General features: G+C 39.3%; 1 protein-coding gene across 1 annotated transcript in view; it reads left to right on the top strand.

Moving 5' to 3' along the window:
- Nucleotides 1-2606: 2606 nt before the first annotated feature.
- Nucleotides 2607-23393, top strand: part of PRUNE2 (prune homolog 2 with BCH domain) — a 141730-nt gene continuing 120943 nt past the window's right edge. The window contains exon 1 of the mRNA XM_072859152.1: nt 2607-2648. Coding sequence (XP_072715253.1) covers nt 2613-2648 — 36 coding nt within the window. The 5' untranslated portion in view covers nt 2607-2612. The remainder of the gene's footprint in view (nt 2649-23393) is intronic.

Raw genomic sequence — 23393 nt, 5'->3', positions numbered from 1 at the left:
AGACAAAAATGTACAAAGCAGAACTCATAGTTCACAGGCTAAATCTCTTCAGCGTGACAAGATGTATTACAAAGGTGCTTATGAACAAGCAAAAATTCAGCATTGCTCAACAAGTCTATTTTTTAATAATTCAATTCTATGAATGAGATTTGGAGTAAATTGTCACTTTGGGATACATACATGATTCCCACTGATTTCATACGGAATTATGTTACACACGTCAAGGGGAGAACACCCCTTAGGAAGAGCTTCTGGATGACTGTGAATTGGTTTTGTTTAGCTACTTCAGAAAGATGAACAAAAAAAATAATCTTCTGGGTCCTGATTCACCTCTAATTTAAGCTTCAGTAAAGCGGAAGTAATTTAGTGGCTGCACGTGGGGTAGAAAAGAGGAGAATCAGGCTAAGGAATTTCTATAAAATATTAAGCAGATACAAAGACTAATTCTCTGTTCATGGTTTCGTACAATAGGATGTGAATAATTAATTATGCAATATCTAACTCATACAATACTTATGGAGGCAAACAATTTTTTAAAAAACAGTTTCAAAAGATATCTTTTACAAATATTTTCAGGGAGCTCAGGCACATTCTGTTTTGTTTTCAACACAACTGTACTGGGGCCATCTCTGGATTGCCAGCATGTGGATCACAAAGAATCCACGGGGTTCTTCTAAGCTCAGTGGAAGACCACTTGGATATTACAGCATACGAGTATATTTACAGACTCTGCCCATAACCACATACAGAGACCTATTCATTAGATGTACAAAGAAGTAATTAGTGAAAACACTTTATTTACAGTATATAGGAGTAAGCATGCTTATTGGTATGAGGCGTACGAACACAACTTTGCTGCCTGTTTAGCAAATTCAGCTTTTTATTCTCCAACTATCTGCTGTCCAGAGTCTGCCTTCTGACATTTTTTTTTTTAATATGCAAGCAGCAAAAATGAAGCATCAGTTTCCTAAACTTCAGTTTAGCTGCTGTAGCAAGCTGGATCTTTTTTTTTTTTTTAACCTTGTTTTGCAGACTTTGCTGAAGGGAAATATATACTTTAATCCATTTTTTGCAAGATCATATCGATTTCTTACTTGGCAAAACATTTTTAGTAGACCTCAACTCTGCATCTCAAATTACACAGCAATTCCTGTATTGCAACACTTCAGTTGCAAGTATGAGAATAAGTTGTGCAAAACTTGTCATCTTTCAAGAGACCTACTTTTCTATAGAATAATGGCAAAACCCAAATTCAAATAGAGTTCTGAAACACACTAATGTGTTTCAGAAGACGAAATGTTCCAGTAAATGTGGCAGAATTCAATTTTTTCTGTAGAACGCTGTCATTTACAATACTTTGCTTCATGTCATTTGCACGGTGCTTCAGTCCACTCAGATATTTTAATGAAGATTTACCTTTCAGTTTTAAATGGTTATGATACAGATTAGGGTTTTTTTCTGTTCCCCAGAACAGTTTGGAACAGGAACATATGCTAGGCAGAGCAGAGTGATCATGACAGGCAACTCAGTAATAGGATCTGCAAGATATCATGAAAGAATTAACAAATCAGATGACAGTGAATTACTCTCGTAAGAAAAAGTTTGTTAATAAGGAAGCAAGAGCTTTTAGCTTTTACAGTAATACCTTCAATGAGCTGTAAAATAATACACAAGAGAAAAAAATCCCAGATCTCATAGCACTGAATTTATTAATAATTAGCCATCGCTAACTCCCCAGGGCGGCACAACTTGATTGGAATAATAAATCTGTACTATTCAGGTTAGTTATTTGTATGGGCAAAGGAAACACACTGGTGAATACTAGCGGTGTGAGAGCATCGCAGAAGCTGAGGATCCTGCAGCTCACTTCTGGTCTGCTCTACCCTCATCGCGTGACCTTGCATCGACTTCTACAGTCCTGGACAGGGACTCCAGCTCTTTCAACATTTCACTTTATTTCTCTAGAACGTGGATGCTATCCTAGGAGGCTCCTCTGTGAGTTGTTCAGTTGAATACATATGGAATGTGGCTGTGGGCGCTACAGTCAGAAAGGATCCTAGGTCTGAAGTAGAGGGCAGGGTTTCTGGAGCCTCGACTGTGCCTGCTAGGTTCCCCCCAGGCCTTGTGCCACCGTGGTAAGGGGACCCCGAAACGGTCATTGTCTCTGGCCCCGATGCCTTCGAGCTTTCCGTTGTTGAGTTTTGCCATCTGTAAAATGGACAACCGAGAAATCCCTGCCTAAGGACGCGCACCAATTCGTACCTGTTGCTTTGCGACCCAGAGACGGCTCGTAGCGTGCCCTTTATGTCGGTCACACGCCACTGACACAGAACGAACCGAAGCTCTTCAGGCTGTGACGGACTGCGCAGACCAGCGCGAACCGCGGCCCTGCTGCAGGGAGGCGGCCGCCTGCTCCGCGCCCCTCCGCGCCCCTCCGCGAGGCTCCGCGCCGGCCCTTGCGGCACGGCCTGACGTCACTGCCCGCGGCGGACGGAGCGGGGCGGGGCGGGGCGGGGCGGGGCGGGGCGGGCGGCGGGGCCGCGCTCCGGAGCGGGCAGCGCGGGGCGAGCGCGGGAGCGCGGCGGGGCGCGGCGGGGCTGCCTGCCGGCGCCATGGAGGAGTTCCTGCAGCGCGCCCAGTCCAAGCTGGTGAGTCACGGCCGGGCGAAACTTCGCCCGACTTGCCGGTAACTGCAGCCGTCGGCCTCTCCCCCCGCAGCCCCGGGTGCGGCACCCGCGGATGCTCCCCAGAACTTCTCGGAGTGTTTCAGCAGCGCTCTGGTCCTCGGCGCCGCTCGGCAGGGCGGGCGGTGGGGAGAGGATGGGGCTTGTGACCTTTGCGTCGGCCGGGGCATGTTTTGGGGGTGCGTTTTCTTCGCACACCTTGCTGCCCTCTAGTTATTGCTGAATAATGCTCTGCTTTACGAATATACGAACCCGCGTTTGAGAGGCGTGTGGGGGGTGGCAGCGTGCCATTTTGGGATTATTTGCGCGTTTCTAGCGACTTTCAGATGCATCAAGTTGCATAGTTGAATGGGGAAAAAATTACGTCAGAAGTCACTGAAAAGCTGTCATTTCTGTCGTCTAAATGTCACTAGGAGTAGGGCATAGGTTCGGATAAGCAAGGCTTAAAATAACTGAGGAATATGCTAAGGTCGTCAAGGACCAGCCCCATAATTATGTCTCCTCTGCCATAGGTAGTTAATATTGTGTTGGGAATCACAGAGATACATAGGTCCTGTTCTCAAATGACTCTGGTGGTAGGGTTGTGCTGAAACTGCAGTGCATTTATGTGTGTACAGTGACCGATAATCTGTCCCCAAATAGCGTGTGCTTTTTTTTCCCTTATGTGCAGTGCAAAAGTAGGATGTTTTTAAGACTGGGATAGTTTTAGGCCAGCTTGTTTCCAATCATGACGGTTGCTTTTCTGTGCAAAACCCAGTTTTACAGTTGTTACCTTTCACGGGCAGCCTGCACTCCTGCTAGCTATCCCAGCTCTAAGAAGTATGTTCAATTACAGGACTAATAATGGATTAGTAAAAAAAATCCCGTGGCTGCTAGTTTTGCCCTGTATTTTGGAGCGCTTGGGACCCATGTGCTTGCAGGGTCCCCGCCCCACCCTTTGGAGAGTTGCTGTAGATAGCTAAATGTAAACTTCATTGTTGATAATTAGAAGCATAGGGCCTTCCCAGTTTCATAGACCTGTTATGAATCTCTGGAGAGTGAGCAATCGTAAAACCAAGATCCTCTTTCTCCGATGGCCATCATTCTCTCTATGTAATCATTTGTAAAGGATGGTTTGTTATGCTATCTTTTGTTGTCAGACATATGTTGGAAATCAGAGGATTTTTAGAGGACTGGCAAAACAGAAGGGAAAATTAATCCCTTGATGGCTTCCTTAATATTTAACTGCGTTGGCAAATGTTAAGGGTAAACATGAGGTGTGTCATCTTGGTCACATGCCAGCTAAGTTGCTTTACTATGTATTTTTAGGAGTTTATAAAGTGTTTCTCTTATGTTTTCAAGTAAACAGTCTAAACTTTGGTAGCCCTGTTAAAAGATACTGCATAGCGCAGTTGCAAATACTTAGTACATTTTCACATCAGCATTTCATATATTGCAACATTTGAACTGGAGATTTGGTTTTGACAAGTTTCCTGCTCAAGTACATCAAAGGTGGTCTTACTTAATAGACATCAATTACGTTATGATAGCAGTCCCCTCTGCACCATTAGTAAATGGCAAGCAGTAAGAACAACTTGATTTTACTACTGAAAGCAAATACTGCATTAATCTTTCTGAATAGCTGTTGCTAATCAGAAAGGAGTTGTCTGGAAAACTATAATCTGAAGAGGCCCATGGATAATAGATAATATTATTTCTTTCATTTAGATGAAACAGGGAGCACAGCAACTGAACAGTAGCCCTTTTTATTCCTGCAGTGTGGGTTTTCAAAAGAAATGCAGACTTGTCTTTGTACCTTCTGAACTGTGTGAGAAAACTGTGTGTTTTGGAGCAGGTGTCCTCTCCAGGAGGAGTCAGGTTTCTGACTGTCATGTTTCTGACAGTTTCTGACTGTCACGTTTCCTTGTATGGTCATGTCAGCTGAGCATGGCTGGGGAAGAAGCATCTAAGCACTAGCATGTTCAGAACAGATTTATAAATCATATAGGTTGACTTCAATTTGCCAGTTTACTTTGGACCACGGTAGCCTGAAAAAGGTAGTCCAGAGTAATGGAAGATTTGCATTCTGCAACACAGGGGCTGATGGTGTGTTTTCCTTCTAGCTTGGTCCAGCCTGTTGTGGGGAATCTTTCTCTGCTGATACAAGGTAGCCATAGACTGAGTTGAGGGCAAACCAGCGGCTATGTTTGGTTTGCCACTGGCGTAAGGTAAAGGTGCCCGGGTAAATGGGTGAATGGCTCAGAACTAATGAGCTGCTGTGTGTTGCTGTGCTACTGCAGCCATATCTGTCGAAAATGCTAAAGCCCTACAGTTCTATGTCAGAGGCCTGATGATGCCAGTCTTACAGTGCTAGTATTTCACACCATAGGTAATCTTGTTAGGTTAAACTGATTGCAGTGCATTGACTACATGAGTACATGAGCATGAGTAAAGGAAAATTTTCTTTCCTCATGAACAATAGCTCCAGAAGAACAATTGCTCCAGACTGTGCAGGAGAACCTATTACTGCAAGTGCTTCATCATTCATTTGGGTCTGGCTCCAGTCACAACATTAATCAAGGCTGTTTTTCCACATAGAGCAAATCCTAGCTGGGGAGCATACCACACAAAGGACTTAGGCATTTTTTTGTTTTCTAAAACTCTTGTATTGTTTATCTTCATTGATTGTTAGAGAGGAAAATTCTCTGCTTATTATCTATTAATAATAAAGTCTACATTGGGCTATTCTTTCTTTAAGAACAATTAATTTTGCTTTTGTGACTTGTCATGTAGTCATAGAACATTCTCAGTAAATTTCAGTACTGATTTTTAAAATTATGTATAATCTATGTAAAACCAAGGGGGAAAAATGTTAGAAGGCAAAACATGTCAGGATATAAGAGATACTGTACTGACATTTTTGGGCATTTACAGTTCAGTCTTGCAGGTTTTTCTCCAGTTTTTCCTAAGTCTAGTAATAATGTGGGAGTTGGTGAGACTAGCTGAGACCAAAGGTCCTTCTAAACCAGCGTTCTGTCTTGGCTAAGGGAGGATTAAAAGCAGTGGAATATACAGGTCTGCTGATCAGGTGTTGAAAGCTTAGATCAAAATGTGTATCTGAACTACTATGTTAGCCACAGCTAGAGCCATCTTCCATTCATTTGGCTACATTTTAGGCTTGGGGTTTGTTTTTTTTTTTTTGCCTCAATTTATGCTTTGGCTTCCACAAAATCCCTGAGACAGTAAGTTTTAATATTTTTTCATATGCTCTGTGTGAGTGGGGCAATATCCCTGTTTGTTTGCTTTAAACCATCTGCCCGACAATTTTAATGGGTGTTCGATGATTCTTATGCCTTGAATGAGTATTTCTGGTTCACTTTCTCCGTGGTGTTTAGTTAAGTATTACCGTGTCCCCCTTCTCTTCTCCCAAACATTTCTAAGCTAAGGTTTTCTATTGCCCCTTCTTACACGAGCTCTGTTCTATCACTCTGCTCATTCTTGTGGCCTCTCTCTGAAGATTTTATAATTTTATTAACCCTTTGAAAGTTGTGGAGCCCAGAACTGCTTGCCGTATTTAAGGCGTGAGTGCATAAAAGACTTTGACAGTAATATAACAACATTTCAGTTTCTTTCCATTTTCTTAAGAGATGTTGGTATTCTACTTACTTCTATTCTTATTTATTCTGTTTTACTGTCAAAAAGCATTTTTCTGATGCTTTCAGAGTATCACTTAAAATGAATGCATGATGTTTTTCCGCTTAGTAATACCCATTTTAAAGCCTGTCTGACTGTGTATGGTACCTAAATGTAGTTAAAAAATGGAGGTGGGGTTGTTTCCTCACATACCCCCTAGTCTGCACTTCTCAGCCCTCATTTCCATTTACTATTTTATTGCCTAGTCCTTCAGTGTCATGAGTCCTTTCTGCAGCTCTTGTAGCCAGTTTTAGATTTGACTCTCCTGGATAATGTGGTATTGTCTGCAGCTTTGTCACCTCATTATTTGCTTGCCTGTCCTAGTGGAAGTAATATTATTTATTATTTATGGATATGAAGAACAGCAGATATCCCAGCACATATCCTCGTGGAGAATCCTTCACAGATATTTTTGCTTCATTGTTTCATTTGCAAAACTGACCATTCATTCCTGTGCTTTGTTTCCTAACTTTTAGGTCTTTATTATGCCATGAGAGGATTACACCCCCTTTTTCTTTGGTGATTTAGTTTCTTTACTAGCCTCTAGGAAACTTTCCAATAATATTTTCTGAGACCCAAGCACAGTGCATTGACTAGCTTGTCCTTCTCTGCATGCTTGTTGAATTATTCAATGAACTTTAAAAGATTTTGTACAAAAATGACGTATTTCACAAAACCTTGCTGTCTCTTCCCCAGTATATTATGTTGATACATTTGGTGGCAATTCAGTCTGTCTCTGGCTTAGACTCTTTCAGGCACAGCTAATCTCTCAAGTGGGAGAAGAGTGACTGATCAGTCAATACATAATTTTGTATAATTTAATTAGAAAAATAAATCAAACATTTAAGCCTTCAGTGGTGTAACTTCAGAATTATTATAAAAATGATAAAGGCAATTAAATAGAGAAGTAAAAATTCAGAAATTATTTCTTTAGTAATTCTCTTATGTGAAATAGTGTGCTGCATGAGGTAGTTAAGTTTGGTATTTTTCAGGTAATCTCATGTGCTTCAGACTGTTTGCAGTGAAGCTGAATGACTGTGAGAAGTTAAGGGAGTCTGTCAAGAAAGAAGCTGTAAGAATTAAAAAAAAAAACAAACAAAAAACAAACTAAAAAAATTGACAGAATTCCCCCTGAGAGATGCTAAGACAATGGCTGCCAGCCAGTACTTTTTCCTCTGGCCTTAGGTCTGTGCTTAATGGAGAGCCTAATGCTGGCTTCAGGGAAGTCAAAGAGGACAGAATGAGCCCTGGAAAGGGCTTAATGTGCAGATGATACTGAGATATCCACATACTGCAGCAAACTGCTTCAAACTAGCAATTGAAAGATGGTCCTCCCTCTGCAGAGAATAGCAGATTAGCTGGGGAAATAATCTTTCTAAATGCTGTGTCATCTTCAGCAGTTAACAGCATTTGGAAAAAAAACCCCAAACCCTCTAAAACTTCAAGTTCTTTTAATCCCTTGCTGCTGTAAGAAAAGAGACTATAATGCTAGGCCAATGTTACACCTGGAAGAATAATACACTGAGCAAATGGGGAATTATGCCCTGAGACAGGTGTGCCCAGAGGAAAATTGGACTGTGTGACTAGACATTTTCCAAAGTGAGGGCCAGGCCCATGACCAGGGAGATGCCCTTGAGAATAGTAAAAGAGGCTTCCAAGGCATTGCTTTGATAGATATGAAAAATGAATGTTGTGCTTATTTCTGAGGCACAGAAGTTCAAAGAACAGTTAGTGATGATGGCATGACTTGAGCAGATTTATGTGACAGCAGTTAAAAACAAGCTGAGTCACTTACATGTTTATCCATATTGCCTTTTATTTGCCTATCTGGAGTTTTGTTATCAATGATAGGCAGTGGTTACTTTGAAAATAATATTTGATTTAGCTGGAATAAAGTGGTGGCTTTATGGGAAGTGAAAGACATTACAGAAGCGAAGCAGAAGTTAGTTTCCAGAAATTGCTGAACTTATCCAAGCAGAGGGGTAAAAAAAGCTTTCAAGCATTAAGACAAGGAATCAAGTCTTACCCTCTCAAGTATCTTCTTTGCATTAATCCAGCAGCACACAGGGGACTTGACTCCATTTAGCAGGGCACTTACAGTATGTACAGAATTAAGAGTATGAGTAATGATATTGACTTCAATTGGAAAACTCACATGTATAAATGGTACATACACCTAAAAACATTGCAGAATCAGAGTCTTATAGCTGATTAACCTTTTGTTCCTTAAATCAGTGAGAAGAAGCCATGTACTCTGCAGCAGAAACTTCAGAGTCAGGGTTCATTAGTAATGTGGAAAAAAGTAAAAATTGTGTTTACGTAATTCTGAGATAAATATTTAAACAAAGAATAGTTGTGAGCCATGCTGAGCAGATACAGTAATATTAAAGGACTTACAGAGATGAGTGAAATGATTAGAAAAATATTTTGGGAAATTCTATTGAACAGTAATTCCAAATTACATTCAATATGAGGAGAAAAATCTGAGAGGATAAAATAGGAAGATGGAGATGGGAGTGTCACTGTAATGCAAATAAGACATGCTTGTAGGGTGATATAAGTGTTAAAAAATGCAATTTTGGGATACAGTCTTCATACCCATAGTCAGCCAGTAATAGACCTTTGTATGTTTATACACACACACACACACACACATCTTTATTAGGGACGTCCTGTAGACTTACTCTCTTTTTCATCGTCATTATGCAATTTCAAGTGGAATGCTTCCTTCTGTTTCGGGTACCATATAACCAAAATTTTTTCTTAGCTGGAGGAAGAATTCAGAGAATCATAACAAAATTATTTAAAAAGTTGACTTCCAAGGAAATAAAAATGAACTAAACATAAAACTTGATTAAATTACTGCTGAGCTGAGACATGGGAGCAGTCTGGATCTATGGGGTACTAAAAGCAATGCAAAGAAGGAATCATTCATTCATGTATATAGGTATAAATAAGACATTGCAAAACAGTCAGCAGAGGCTTAATAACAAGAGAATATTTCCTGAAAATGAGGTCTTTTAGCTAGGAGAGTAGTTTCCCAGAGGAAGGAGAGGAAGCCCCTCCATAAAAGCAAACCAAAATAAAACCTGAATTGGATGAACATATGTAAAACTACTTTAAAAAACAACCTACAGTTGTAAGGAAAATATATTGGGTGATTTAATAGCCTTTTACAGTTCCACTAAAGCCATACAGACTACAAACATGTAGCAGAAGCTGAGAATTAAAAATACTTTTCCCCCATGGATTTTCTTGGTTTTCGAGGACAGAAATAATGTTTTTAAATGATAGCCTACATACCTTGCCTTTCATCAGTCTCTGCTGTAGTGATATTTTCTCCTTTTTCACAAAAAAAAAAAGGAGTGTTAATGGAAGATTAAAGCACATCTTGGTGTATTTTCCATCGGAGGAGGTGAATTACATCAGATTAATCAAGATTAAGCCAAATTCTATCCTGAATAACTTTTTGGGTGTTAAATCATTGCATGCGTAGCTGACATACTTTGTTCATTGTTCTACACAGAAATAAATTCCAAAGGCATTTCAGTGCAGTATATGCCAATTTACTAGGGTATCACGCTACCCATACTATTATTTAAGTGTGGTACTGTGGTATTGACCAGGATCCTGTTGTGCTAGATGCTGTGCAAATAATTCATTAAAAATCTGTTCAATCCTGGTCTTAAAGAGTCCGTAAAGTAAATTGGAAAACATACAGGGGGAAGCAGATGAATCCAAAGTAGTAGTAGGGTGGTAACAGGTAGGTGTGATAATGCTTATGTATCCTAATCTATTTGTTAGCATTTTGGCGAAGGGCAGCTTTGAGTAGGAGTCAGAAAAAGGAAGATGGGGAGGTTTGGAAACATGTCTTTAAGCATAGGGACAACACGGGGGGAAATGAGATCTGATTACTCTTTCCATTCCTCTGCTATTGACTGGCTGGAGATAAAAGTTAACATTTTGTTATTGAATAGGAGGTGATAGATGAAGCAGAGGAAGGTCTGAAAAGGTTACAAAATGTAGTTTAGGGATTCTATTTAATGTGTTGGAGCAAGGAGAGACAGGAGAGAGAGGCTTGTATGGACAGAGCCAGTATGGCAGGGTCAGAGCCACAGACTAGGAGAAGGTTTTCCACAGCATGGTTCTGGAAGCTGCCAGGTTACCTCTGCTGAAGCCAAATAACATTTATGTGATTAAACTATCAGGTAATAATAGCCGGAGTATTAGCTCTGAAGGTAGATAGGAGAGGTTGATGCGAAAAAAAACCAACCTGTGGGACTTTGCAACAGGCAGGATGTGCATGTTTAAACTGAACATGATGTCCAGATTATGGGCTGGAGTGATGGACGGGATAGTTTTGTTAATCCCTATAGATCTGGTTTATACGTCCCTGTGAGACAGAGGTGCATTAAAAGGAGAGGGAGTAAAAGCTCAGCTTTAGCCATACTGAGTTGGAGCGTATGGTGAGATTATGCCAGGGTGGTGGGGAGAAGGTGTGGGATTTTAGCATGAAAGGGGCAGGACTGGAGCAGCACCAAAGTCCTGTTTGCCATCCTGGAGTCCTGAGGGAGATCAGGCTCAAGAGTTTAAATGACTTCATAATGTTTCTCTTATGTTCTTTTTCTCCAAAGAAGAGAGCCTGGTGCCAGCAACAGTTAGACAGGTCCTTAACAACTGGAATGGTATCACTTGTTCTGATGAGATACAGATAGATTGCAGCACAGTAAGGACAGAGGACAGACAGTGAAAAGGTTAGGAACATTTCAGAAAATGATGACGTCTAGATGATGCCAGATAGTTCTCTTTCCTTGTTTACTATATCATTTGACAGTAACTGAATAATGTGTAATAGACCTAATAGACCTAATGCACCAGCCCAGTTCCATCTTGCACAGTCATAACCTGCTTTTGTACATTCCCCTCTAGGCTCCATTTATTAGTCTTAAGCCTCCTTATGAAAACTTCTCTCTAGAGCACAGTGAGATTTTGCAGTATACCTGACATGATTTACCTGTTTTGTACTGTTTAGGAAATTTTGATTTTGCCATATTTTGGTAGCAATAATTGGGTTTATGTCTTTTTGCAATTGGCACAGTTTTGATTCTGGTTTAGTTTTCTGTGTGGAAGTGGCTCTGTATACAGTGCCAGACACTAACTAACCAAGTTAGACCCTGAACCAGCCTTTGATTAAGTGACAGACCATCATGCTGAAGTGACCTTTTCCCTAATGGTTAATCTTACTGTGCTACATTGTGATACAGAGCATAAGAATTATTATACTTAATAAATACTTTCTTGCTCTTGTACAGTAGTGATTAAAAATTCCTGAGCAAAGATGAGTTGGTAGGGACGAAGAAACCTCTGAATTGTTTCTTCAGATACTGCCATGCTTTTATAACTCAAGGAAATAAGTGGAGACAGAGAGTCTAGCTGGTGTGCTGACAGAGAAAGGCATATTCTGCTTGGTGAACCTTGTGTGCTGTTCTGCAGTCAGTGGGACAGGAGGAAAGAAAGGAACTTTTCTTTTGAGTTTGCTTTTTTTTTAAAAAAATGAGAAGCAGAATTGCTCCATTTGGAATATATTTGACTCTGTGAAGCAGCGATAAATGGTAAACTTTTAAACACTTGGATGGACAATCTCTCCTAAATATAGACAGTTGGCAAGTGATCAGTTGCCTTGATTCAGCAGCCTTTCTGTTACTTAACAAAGGTTTTGACACTCAAAGTCATTTGCAGGCCTGGCTGGATTACAGCTGAGTCGGAGTGCAGTGACAGGTTAACTTGCTGGAAAAGTATACTACTATTTTTTGATAATGCATGCATGCAGTCCACAGAAATTTCATATAAGTTTACATAGTTTTCTTACAGATAGATCTGTTTGAGACTGTATCCTGGGCATTCGCATTACTCAGAAGAGCAAGTGGCTTTACGTGATGTACCTCTGTATTGTCTGTTTAAGAGATTTAGGTTTATATGAAAACTTGGAAAGGTTAGCCTGCCAGGTTCCTGCAGGTTTTTTTTATACATTTGAAGTGGATAGCCTTATCAAGTCAAAAGACCAGATATGATTTTAAAACCACTGTTTCACTTCCAGCCTCTCCCTGTTTTTGGATTTGTTTCTGTGTTGCTTTGAGTTTTTGGTCTTTTAGTTCAGCAAGCATAAAAATGGAAATTAGCCATTCAATTGAAATAACTTTAGTGCAGAAAACAAACAAAATTTCCTCTTTTTGCAAGACGGACTGAGCTGTCCTTTCTCTTGACTTAATTGAGATACTAGTTGGGGTAATTTTTTCACTAGCAAAAATACTGTAATTCAAGTTTACCTGAATTACAGATTATTTTGTTTCTTCAAAATGAATTACTCGTTCAGTTTGTGAGGCGTTTATAGCCTGAATCATATCACTAAGGCATAGTCTATGGTAAGAGACTATATACTTCCTCTCCACCACCCCTCAGGGAAATGGGTGCATTTATCTCTTTGTGATATGATGGAGCTGTAGAGGCTAATGATAGATAAACTGTTCAGTTGCTGCAACCAGCTTTAAAATGATGCATCTTGGCTATTTTTTACATAAAAGTTGTTTTGTATATGAGAGGAAAAGGTGTGGGGTGGCTTTGTACAATTCTTTGCTTTCTGCATATTCTGAGAGGCTAGCTACATAAACTCATATAAAAACAGTTCCGTGCTACTATGTGGAATTTGTTCCATCCCTTGAGAATTTGCTGCACACTAGAACTTCAGCATTGGCACTCTTACAAAGAATAGGCAAAGGCAGTGACTTCATCTGTTCTTTGGAAGGGTGGCATAACTGTGCATTAAAGCATTCATTCCAGGGCTGAGAGAGTGGTGCAGACTGGAGTTCTAGTCTTTCATCTCCAGAGACATGGACTCATATCCTGTTTTAGACCACATGTGAAAATGAGTTAAGTGATCTAATCTTAGCAGCTATTTGTTCACCTCTCAAAATCATTGCACAGTTTTCAGCTGGCAGCTTTTGCACAGTGGAAGAGGGATTTCAAAAGCTGGATCTGAAGTCTTTTGGTTGATCTGTTTTGCAAAGTTTGTGCAATAGTTGTTGGTATAAGCCTGTCTCAATATCAGTGTTGAGCCTTCATTTAAAAAAACAACCAACCAAACCAAACCAAAACACCCATCAACTTAACACACCCCCCTCCCCCCATGACAATTGGGCCAGTTACGACCTCATGGTCTGGAAAGAGAATTTATTTACAGATTCTAAATAAAACACGAATTACAGCTGATAGAGAAAATGAATTGATCTAAATAAATTTTTTTAGTTAAGTTTAGGTAAGTATGAAGACTATGAGGTCTGCTTGACTGAAAATGCTGAGATCTTGTTTCTTGGAAATAGAGCGAGTTAAAGTGTATGGCTTACTGTTATGGAAACAGTTTATATGCCATTTCTGTGTTCTATATCTGTCCCCGTATAAAGTAATTTAAATGTATCTCTTTACCAAATTGTCTATGGTGGCAGAAACCATTGCTTGAGAAAACTTTCAGGCTTTCTATTGATTTTTCTTTCCCCCCAGCCATCTCGTAGAACTTATTTGAGATTTTATTCTTGCTGTCAAATGCCTTGCAACTTTTCTGTTAGGTTGGGAATTCAAGTTCTGCTCTGTGTTACAGTGGTGAAAATACAGAGTAATGCCAATTCTGGTAGCATTAGTTTATACTGAGAAAAACAGAAGAAGGTGGTTTCAGTGTGCTAAAATGGAACACTAAATATAAAAATGCTCTCTTTTAATGCCGACAACAATAAGCACGTGAACTTACCTTCTTGCTTCCTTTTCTCCTCAACTTTGTAGCTTCCAAAGAGGTGAGAGGAATTAGATCTTTATTTATATATTTAATTTCTTTTCTTTTTCCTTTTTCCTCTCTTTTCTCTCTGCTCTCTCTCCTTTCCTGCCAGTAGGATATTTGATAGTCAGAGCCATGATATTGCCATGTGGCTTTTAGGAGAGGGGGCATACATACCAATGTGTGTGAAACTAGTCTAGTCTCTCGGTAAATTTCAACAGTTTCAGCAGGCTGTAGTATAAGTACTTTGTGGTTCTCCGTAAGTGCTTGTAATATTGCAGTTTGTCATTTCCTTCTGTGCCAACCCATGATGTACAGACTGGTTCTTTTCAGTGTCTTACAACGGTAAATTAGCTGTTTGACATATGATTATTTATGAACTGCCGTTTCCTGTTCTACCTTGCAACATGCTGTCCATTGCTAGACAACCAGACAGTTCGTCCAGTCTGCCTCTGAGGTTATTTCTCTTTGCATTTTGCTGCACTGGAAAATAAGCAAGGATGCTAAACAAGATGTGAAATAACATCCTAAATCTTTCTAGCCCCCCTTAATTACCTCTATCCTCCATTGTTAACTGAGTGCTTAAGCACCTACCTTTTAAGTTCGTTAGATATTAATTTTCTTTGCACATTTCAGTTTTTCAGAGCTTAGATTGGTACTGTTTGATGATCTTGTGGAAAAAGCAACCTAGTTAGTTGCCATATTAAGTAGTGATTAAAATCTAGCTGCTTCTCTCCCAACCAGATAATTACTGATATTGAATTAACATCAGTCTGTAAGAGCAGGATCTACTCTTTGCTTCCATAAATCAGAAGTGGTTGTACAAATGAAGCTTACAGGTAATGGAGAGACAAGGAATTCTGCTTAAGAAGTGCTAAGCTTATGGCAGAAAGCAGGAGAAACCCAGCACTATTTCATAGCATTGTTTTGAGCTGAGGCAGCAACCCTGTGGTACAATAGCCGAAGTTACAGCTGGAGTAGTGATCTGACATGTTCTGTCCAATTTGAAAGCTTAGAAGGTGATATAAGGTGATTGTAAGGTCAGAACATCTCTCTCAGATGCATGAAAATGTCTGTTACAGATTTATTGCATTGTGAGAACATGGGACTCGCTTTGAAGTACAGGTTTGGATTTTAAGGTTTCCAAAGTGACTATATAGATCCTTTAGGTAGAGAGCAGAAGAAAAGAAGCCAATATAGAAGAAACTGGAAGGAAGGTGTAAACACTGAATGTGGCTGTCCAACCTGACATCCCAGCCTTACCGGTTTTCACTTAGCCCATATTATTAAAATACCACTTTCATCTAGTTCGCTTGCTGGTGCGCTCGCACTCGCTGTCACTCGCACGCACAGAGAGAAACACAAACCTTCTCTCTCTGCAAGTGGGTTAATGGACTAGGGAGCCCTTGGGCAGAGTTCTCTGCCTTAAACGCCTAAACCCGACCAGAGCGCGAGGCTGAGGTCTATTTCTGGAATCCCATGGAACCAGCTGGCAGGCGGTGTCTGTGTTTTGCGCATGCGCATGCATGTACGTGCACTCGTACTGCACGCTGTAGTGCGTCTCCTGACGAGCATAACTGGTGTCAAGCTTGGGTGATGCAAAGCGGGTGCAGCGTGTTGTATTTCCCACTCATCTCAAGGGAGGCTTCTTCTAGAAATTGTTGAGATGTGCAAGAAAAGTCCTGAGGTGACAAGGGTGGAGACCTTACTGAATAAGGCTGGTCCGGTTGATGTGTTTCATAGGTATTAGAAATACTGTCCTCTTGGGTAAATTTACAGCTCTAAAGAAAAGGGGAACTAGACTTTCCTTATGCCCCTATTGTATGCTATAGCTTTTGCCTTTCTGACAAAAAATGTTCAAGAAATAAAGTACTCTTAATGCTCTGCTTTCACTTTGATTTGAAGGAAAAATTTGAAGGCCTCGAGGGCAAGGCTTCCGAGGAGCAGCTGAGGCCACTTGGCTTGTTCAGCTTGGAGAAGAGAAGGCTGAGGGGTGACCCCACCGCAGTCTACACCTTCCTCAAGGGGGGCAGTGGAGGTGCTGATCTCCTCGCTCTGGTGACCAGCAATAGGACACGAGGAAATGGAATGTCAGGGGAAGTTCAGATTGAACTATGAAATACAAAGAGCTTTTAGTTCTTCCTTTGAAACTAAAAGAAATATGGTAAACAAATTTTTGCAAGCTTTTCTACAAAATCTAAAATAGATCTATTCTTCCATGTAGTCATAATTTCATGTGCTCTTATGTGTATTTTCAAGGCTGGATATTAATAAGTATGGCATTAACAGATACGTTCAGAGCATCACAGGTTCTTGGGAAAGCATTTCAAGTCAACTGACTGTCATTTTTAACAGGAAAGAGAGGCTAAGCTCTGTTCCCCAGAGATCCCAGCAGAATCCACAGCTGCAGTGAACAGAACAGGTGACTGGATGTCACCGACACTGTACACAGCTATAGCTGAAAGATCATTTATCTTCAAGTTAAAAATATTTAGCCCTCACAATAGGCTGCTCATCTATGACAATCCAGAGAAGCTAAGGAGTGACATGCTTTCTAATTCCAACATGTCTTTTTTTTGGAAGAGTAACACTCCATTGTATTTGTTTTCCGGACCCCTTAACACATTTCTGAATGTTTAGGAAGTAACCCATTTTTGTAATAATTTTATGTGATTTAGATTGGTAGACAGAAGAGCATGTTAGGTGCACTGAGAGTTAGAAACCACTGCTATAATACTAAAAATAATGAAAAGTGTGTAAGAATAGATAACACGCAGGGCAAGGGAATTTTCTTGCACTTTCTGCATCTTTACAGAATACTTGGGTACTTGCAAGCCCCATTGTATCCCTGTGCATTAACACTGAGTGCTATTTTGAACAAGATTGTGGATTAGCTTACTGGAAATCATGGAGCTTTATTTGAAATGATTGGTGAATGAGACAGGGTCAAGGCCAGGGAGTGAAAACCACAAAAAAAAAAAACCCAAAAAACTGAAAAAGAGAAAAGTGGGAAGTAGAATGATAATATGAAAGATATTATTTATTGAATGCGGAAGCATCCTATTTGGTTCCTGGTTCTGTCAAGAATCTAAATAAACTTGAAAACTTGACTTGAGTCTTGAAAAATTCCTTCTTTCCCTATGTGTACGTTCTCTGTCTGCAATTTTTAGTTACTATTGTTAGAGGGATATTAATTTCAGGGGCCAGCTTTACATAATTGCAAATGTTTCTGAGGGCATTTAATTAAGGTAAATCAACATGCATAAAGTTTAAAATAGCTCAAACCCACTGAGCTTTAGTAACTAGGTCTTTTTCCTGGCAAGCCTGTATAAAAACACCGATATAGAGTTGGTAGTTGTACTGGGAGGCCAGAGAGCAGTGTAAATCCAGGGAACCAAATGCCAGTTGGAAATAGCGGGGTGTTTCCAATCAGAGGGAGATGGGTTTTCCCCCCCCTCTCCTCTTTGGTGCTTGTAGCTTCTGCTGCTGAATGTTCTGTGAGAAGAAAGGTTTTTCCATTCATTCTGAAGAAGGCCATGCTGAGCCAGAGTGTTATTTCTATTTTTGACAGGGTGGTCCGTCATCCAGCACCTAATGCTAAAACTGTCTGTCTCTTAAAACACATCTCTTGTAAGTGCATCTTTTGAAGTGTCCCTGGAGGAAAGAATCAACAAGTCTGGTTTTAGCTCTTTATCATGTGCTCTTTAATTGTGGAGATTAGTGCCAAATCCTTGAATTGGACTTGCTATCAGTGGGGAGAAAAAGGAAGACACAGAACATCAGTGTGATGTGTTCTTTTTAGCTAATGGTAGTCTGTAAGGTAAATATGCCCAGTAAGTCAGGTGTGATACCTTTTTTGTCCCTGTCCTCAGGCCCGTGTAACTGCTGTACCAGGAAACCTGTAGAAGGGTGGGAATGGAGTTGCGTGTAATTAGTTCTGGTTCTGCAGTGCTGGTAGTGAGGAGAACTGGAGCAAACATGCAGAGGACTGACCATACAGTCTTTGAGGTGGGGGTGGAAAACAAGATCCCTCTCTGTACACAACTTCTGTGTGGAGCATTAATTCCTAAGCAGGTATTCCCCATATTTAAAGTCCTATAAACTTTTATAGAAGTAGTTCTCTTATATTCCAGGTTATTAAGTAGAAGGATATGCAGATACTCTGTCCTACTGAACCTAGCCAGCATGCCTACATGAATATGTATGTGCACACACCAATGCCTGACATGTAAAGTGTCTGAAGTTCATACCTGTGGACACTTCTGCAGCTGTAATTTAAGAGTCTTACCTTTTGATGGTAAAATAAAACTGGGGTCCATAGAGGTTACTGTAACCTCATCCCATCACAGACATTTAAATTTAGTTTATTTTCTTCATAGCAATGTGTAAATCCTCAAAAACATAAAATGTAGGAATATTTTCAAATAGTGAAAGACGTTTAGGAGTGAAAAGTTAAGTCAATACTTTTGGTAATTTGGAGATGGGAGCTTGGCTAAATTATAATTTGTACAGTAAAGTTTGAAGAAAGGGCAAAGTATCTTTACCAAGATCAATAATAAGAAATCGAATAAGTAGCAGTAGCACAGCTCAGCACTGTGTGGCAAGACCAAAGATATTTTGGAGGAAACAGGAGAAACATACTAATACTGTTCCAGAAACCTGCTAAGCTTCATGCTCTTTCTGCAACTTTAATTTGAGGTTCAGTTTGAGCTGTAATTGGTATTAATGTCAGATCTGTGGTATTTGGAGAGTCAGTTGCACTTACATAACGTTTAAAAAGGCACTTTTGTGTCTGGGAACAATAATATTTCGTATCTGGGAACAATACCATACTGCTGTGTTTGTTTTGGACAGAATTTCTGAAATGTCTTACCTTTTTTCTTTTTTTTCCTCTTTGCCTTTCAAAATGTTTATGCTGAGTCTCTGCTAGTTTAATTTTTGGGTACTGACTGTCGTGTTATTGGTATCATTTAGCCATGACGGATGACAGAAGTGCTTAGACAGCAATGATACCTGTCTTCCGTGTCCTGCTATTTGCGAAGTATTCAGACTTCCAAATTTGATTGTAATTTTTTCTGAGGAGTTATATATTAATTAAGAGATTTTGTCATTTAAGTATTTTCCACTACATTCTCTGAATGTTGTTTTTTATGCTGAAGCATTCCTGAAAAGAGAATTCCATTCATGAGGAGCAGTTAGGTGTAGATTTCATTTAACTGTGTTACAAATTTTCCCCATGTCATGCATTTTTAAATGGTGTGTTATGTTGAGTTTCCTCTTACTGTTAAGCACAGCTATTGCTCTGTATCACATTAATTGATTTCACAGACTGAATGTCAGCAGAGTAAAAACTGCAGTTTTTCTTGCTAATGTTAACTTCAGCATGTTGCACACCCCAAGTGCTTCATAATATACCCTTCATAACAAAACAGGTATTTTATGTCATGCTTTTATTAAAACGTATATATGTTGCTATCAATATATCTTACATACTGTTTTTAAAGAAAAAAATTAAATACAAATTAAACTTTCTATGTTGATGCTCATTGTGACACTAACTACCGTAATTATTAGCATCCTGATTCCCCAAATCGACGGAAATAATTACAATGTATTTGTAAGGCTGGTTTTAAAATCACAGGAATGCAGTATTCATGTGACTTCAGCAAGTGGACATGGATCTCCTCTGATAGCCATAACAATCTATTTTTATAAGTAGAGCTAATTTTCAAAATTTGCTTCTTATATATTGCTGTGCCTGTAATAGATGAGTCAAATCACAGAGCCTCTGTGGGTTGGTCCTTGTATAAATTTAAACAGCTTACTAATCCATTTGAGTAATCATGTAGTGGAATATCTCAAATATCTTTTAAGTCAGTATGTTCTTTTAAGACCTGATGTGCTTTTTTATTCAGGAGTGGCAAGTATATATTGGTATTTATACAGATGAACTCCATCTAGAGCCAGAGATTAATCGTTCACATAAGACTGCGTATAAATATGTTGCCATTATACCTTATCCTCTTTGACTGATCCTGAGAAAAAATATTGTTCTACTTAGCTGGTAAAAGAAAGGAAAGAATTATGCTGTGTTTATTTTTAACAGACTTTCCTAATTCCATTAATGCTGAACAGATACCCTTTCAACAGCAATACAAGACTAGCACATGCTTCCCGTGTAAGGTAAAGAAAGCTACACATAGTTATTCCTCTTGTTCTTTCAGTGCAAAATGCTTGTATTACATAAAATGCTGTGTAATAGTCCTCTGACCTGCTGAGATTTATGCAATTAACTAAGCAGAAAGAATAAGCTAAAGAAATGTCAGACTGAGAGTGACCTTACATTGCAAAGCCATGAAATCATCACCGGTTTCTAATGTTACCACTGTTGCTGTTCTGACAACTGTTCAACTGGATGCCTGTCAGTATCTCCAAGGGTGATGAATCCCTTTTTTTTAACACCTTGAACACCTTGCAAATACAGAAGAATATTAGTTCATGTGTTGCAGCATTCTTATAGCTGGAAACACAGGAATTGTCTTATTGGCACATACTAAACGTCCATGTGATGGGAGTATGTTGTGTTGCTAGTCACTGAGGTAGGGTTTAATTACAAGCAAATTGCCCTACCTAAATGCCCTACCAGTGTTCTCAGACTTTACCAGTAGAACAGTGTGGGTCTGGCTGCTGTGATCAGTCTTGTGCATCAGATATTTTGGCTTGCATAGGTCCCTCTTATGTACTTAGATTTGGGGTTTTGGGGTGTGTTTTGGTTGTTGGTTGGTTGGGGTTTTTTTCCCCCCACCCCCAGAGATTTAAGGACTTCTGTCTGTGAAAGAGGTGACCTAGGAGGGATGTTGTGGTCTCGGGTTTTTTTACCTTCAGAATCACTTTAAGCAAGTTTAGAGCTCTGTGATTTGGTGGAAGCAAGGTATTAGCCTGTGAGGAAGCAGATTGTTCTTGGCTAGCTTACGTATCTCTCCTTACCTTTGGACCCTTTGCTCTTAGCTACAGCAGACACAGAAATCAGTGGATGCTGCTTTTCCTAACAGTATACTCTTCAGTTGAAAACCAAGAGCTTAACTGCTGAGGAAAAGCAAGCAAGTCCCTATGTGGGGGAGGACGTAGTTATCAGTTTTCCATAGACTGAAAATACATTATAGTGTGTTAAATATGAAACTAGAAGATATTGTTGATCTGTCAATTGAAAGGTGAAGTTGAAATATTAATGTAATTTATTTTGTTTGTCGTTACCATATGTTTTTCTAAAATATTTGTTGTCTTTTGAATTAGCTAGGGCAGCAGATTTGCCAGGGATGATGAATTGCTCATTTTGGTGATAACTGAGAGGATTCAGCAAAACTATCATTGAAGAGGATGTCTTACTTAAAACGTCATTAGTGTCTCTTCATATGTGAATTTGTCGATTTATATCTACTGTTTCCTCGTGCTTAATAAAATTTGAAATAATACATTGTGAAAACCTTAATCAAAATGGATGAGATTGAGACAAACTTTAAACAAAAAAAATCTCTTCTATGTGCATTCCTTGTTCTCATATTCTCTTAATGCTTACCAATTTTTTAAAATGAATATGGACAAAATAAAATTCATTTTTTAAATGAATGGCATAACATACCTTTAAAGAAGTTGTTTTATAGCTTTATAATATAAACAGTGCTTCAATTTACTTTGTAATTACACTTTAAATGATTTTGTCTATTATTTTCCATACTTTTAAAGCAATAGTTGGTATGCTCACCATGAAAATAATCTTTAATACTATATACTCCTATTTCTATGGTTCTCCTCTATATAACACATCTTTTATGAGATGAAGTTGAACAACTGTGACAGATAAAGTCTGTCCATGCAATCAATAGGCTATTTACCGTTACAGAAGCTCTCACCTCTGCTCAAGGTGGGGATTTTTTGGTAGCTACAGTGACAATCTGGCTATAGCTCCATGTGAGAAAGATGTGTTTATTGTATTGTCGTTCTTGACAGATCTTGGCTGTGCTGGAACATTACTGTGACCACCAGAATTAACATAATTCGTTCTTTTTTTTTCATCTACCAATTGTCCTAGTGTGTTAAATTTAAAACGTGGCTTGGGTACACATATGTTCTACGTCAAGACAGAATAATGTGAAATGGAGCTGTGGTTCAGAGGGGCAATAATAATCATCACCATAAATATTGTTTGCAGTATCGTCATCTGTATGTCAGTTCAAGGTGTCATTGGCACTATACAAGAGTAAGAAGGCAGGAGCCTTACCCAAAATATATAACCTATAGGTCCTTACTTTTTTTGGAATCTTTGTAATGGGCACTGTGGTGCTCTGTGGGACTTTAACTATTGCAGTGCTGAACTCTGAAGTGCAAGAAGGAATGCAAAATGCAGATTTGAGCATATTCCCTCGTATAGATCTTTCCCAGCTTGCCCCAGGCATAGGAGGTAATAATGATTCCACCTCTTGATAACTTTTTGCTTCCCCTGGAGGATATTTTTCAAAGCGATTGTTATTTCTTCCAGTTCTTTTACTATTTTTCCATTGTCAGTTGCGCTGGACAAATACAAGGATTAGATTCAGTGTTTTCCCTGACGCACTATGTTTTTGTAGAAAGACATTTAAGAGATAAGTCCCTGCTCAAACTTAATTTTTTCCTGAAAAATTTTATACCCTTAGCAGTATTTTAAATGTTTTCCCTGAAACCCAAACGTTCCATTTCAGACCCTTTTCTCATTGAATGCTGAAAGAGGAAATTTTTCAATAAGTTAGAACTAGTGTTGCATTTCTTCAAATAGGAATATTTGTGGATTTTTTGTTTTTACATGAGTGTATTTTACCTGTTCTGTCTCATTAGATGGAAAACTAACATCAGCACAGCAAAAATGAAGGTTTTAGATTGCTACTGTATATTGCCTTTCAGCACACTTTAATTAAAGTGGCGTTTGTTTGTCCTATAATATCACCATTCCCTAGTCGATGTACTGAGCAAGCACCATGGTGACAAGATAAGTTGCTTTGTTTTGTTCCATATGTCTGTGTTCCAAATTTTCCATAGTTTTAATTGGTTCCCTGCAGAATAACATTTACAAGCATATGGTATGGAAAATGCTGACTGCATTTGTTATCATATATTTTAGTACATTGGTGGCACTAGATCACTAAGCCTTTAAATGTGATTATGAGGTTATTTAATGCAGTCAA

This window comes from Ciconia boyciana, chromosome 4 (genome assembly GCF_034638445.1).
Source record: "Ciconia boyciana chromosome 4, ASM3463844v1, whole genome shotgun sequence".
Classification (NCBI taxonomy): domain Eukaryota; kingdom Metazoa; phylum Chordata; class Aves; order Ciconiiformes; family Ciconiidae; genus Ciconia; species Ciconia boyciana.
Note: the sequence above shows the minus strand (reverse complement) of the source record. Positions and strands in the feature narration are given on the sequence as shown.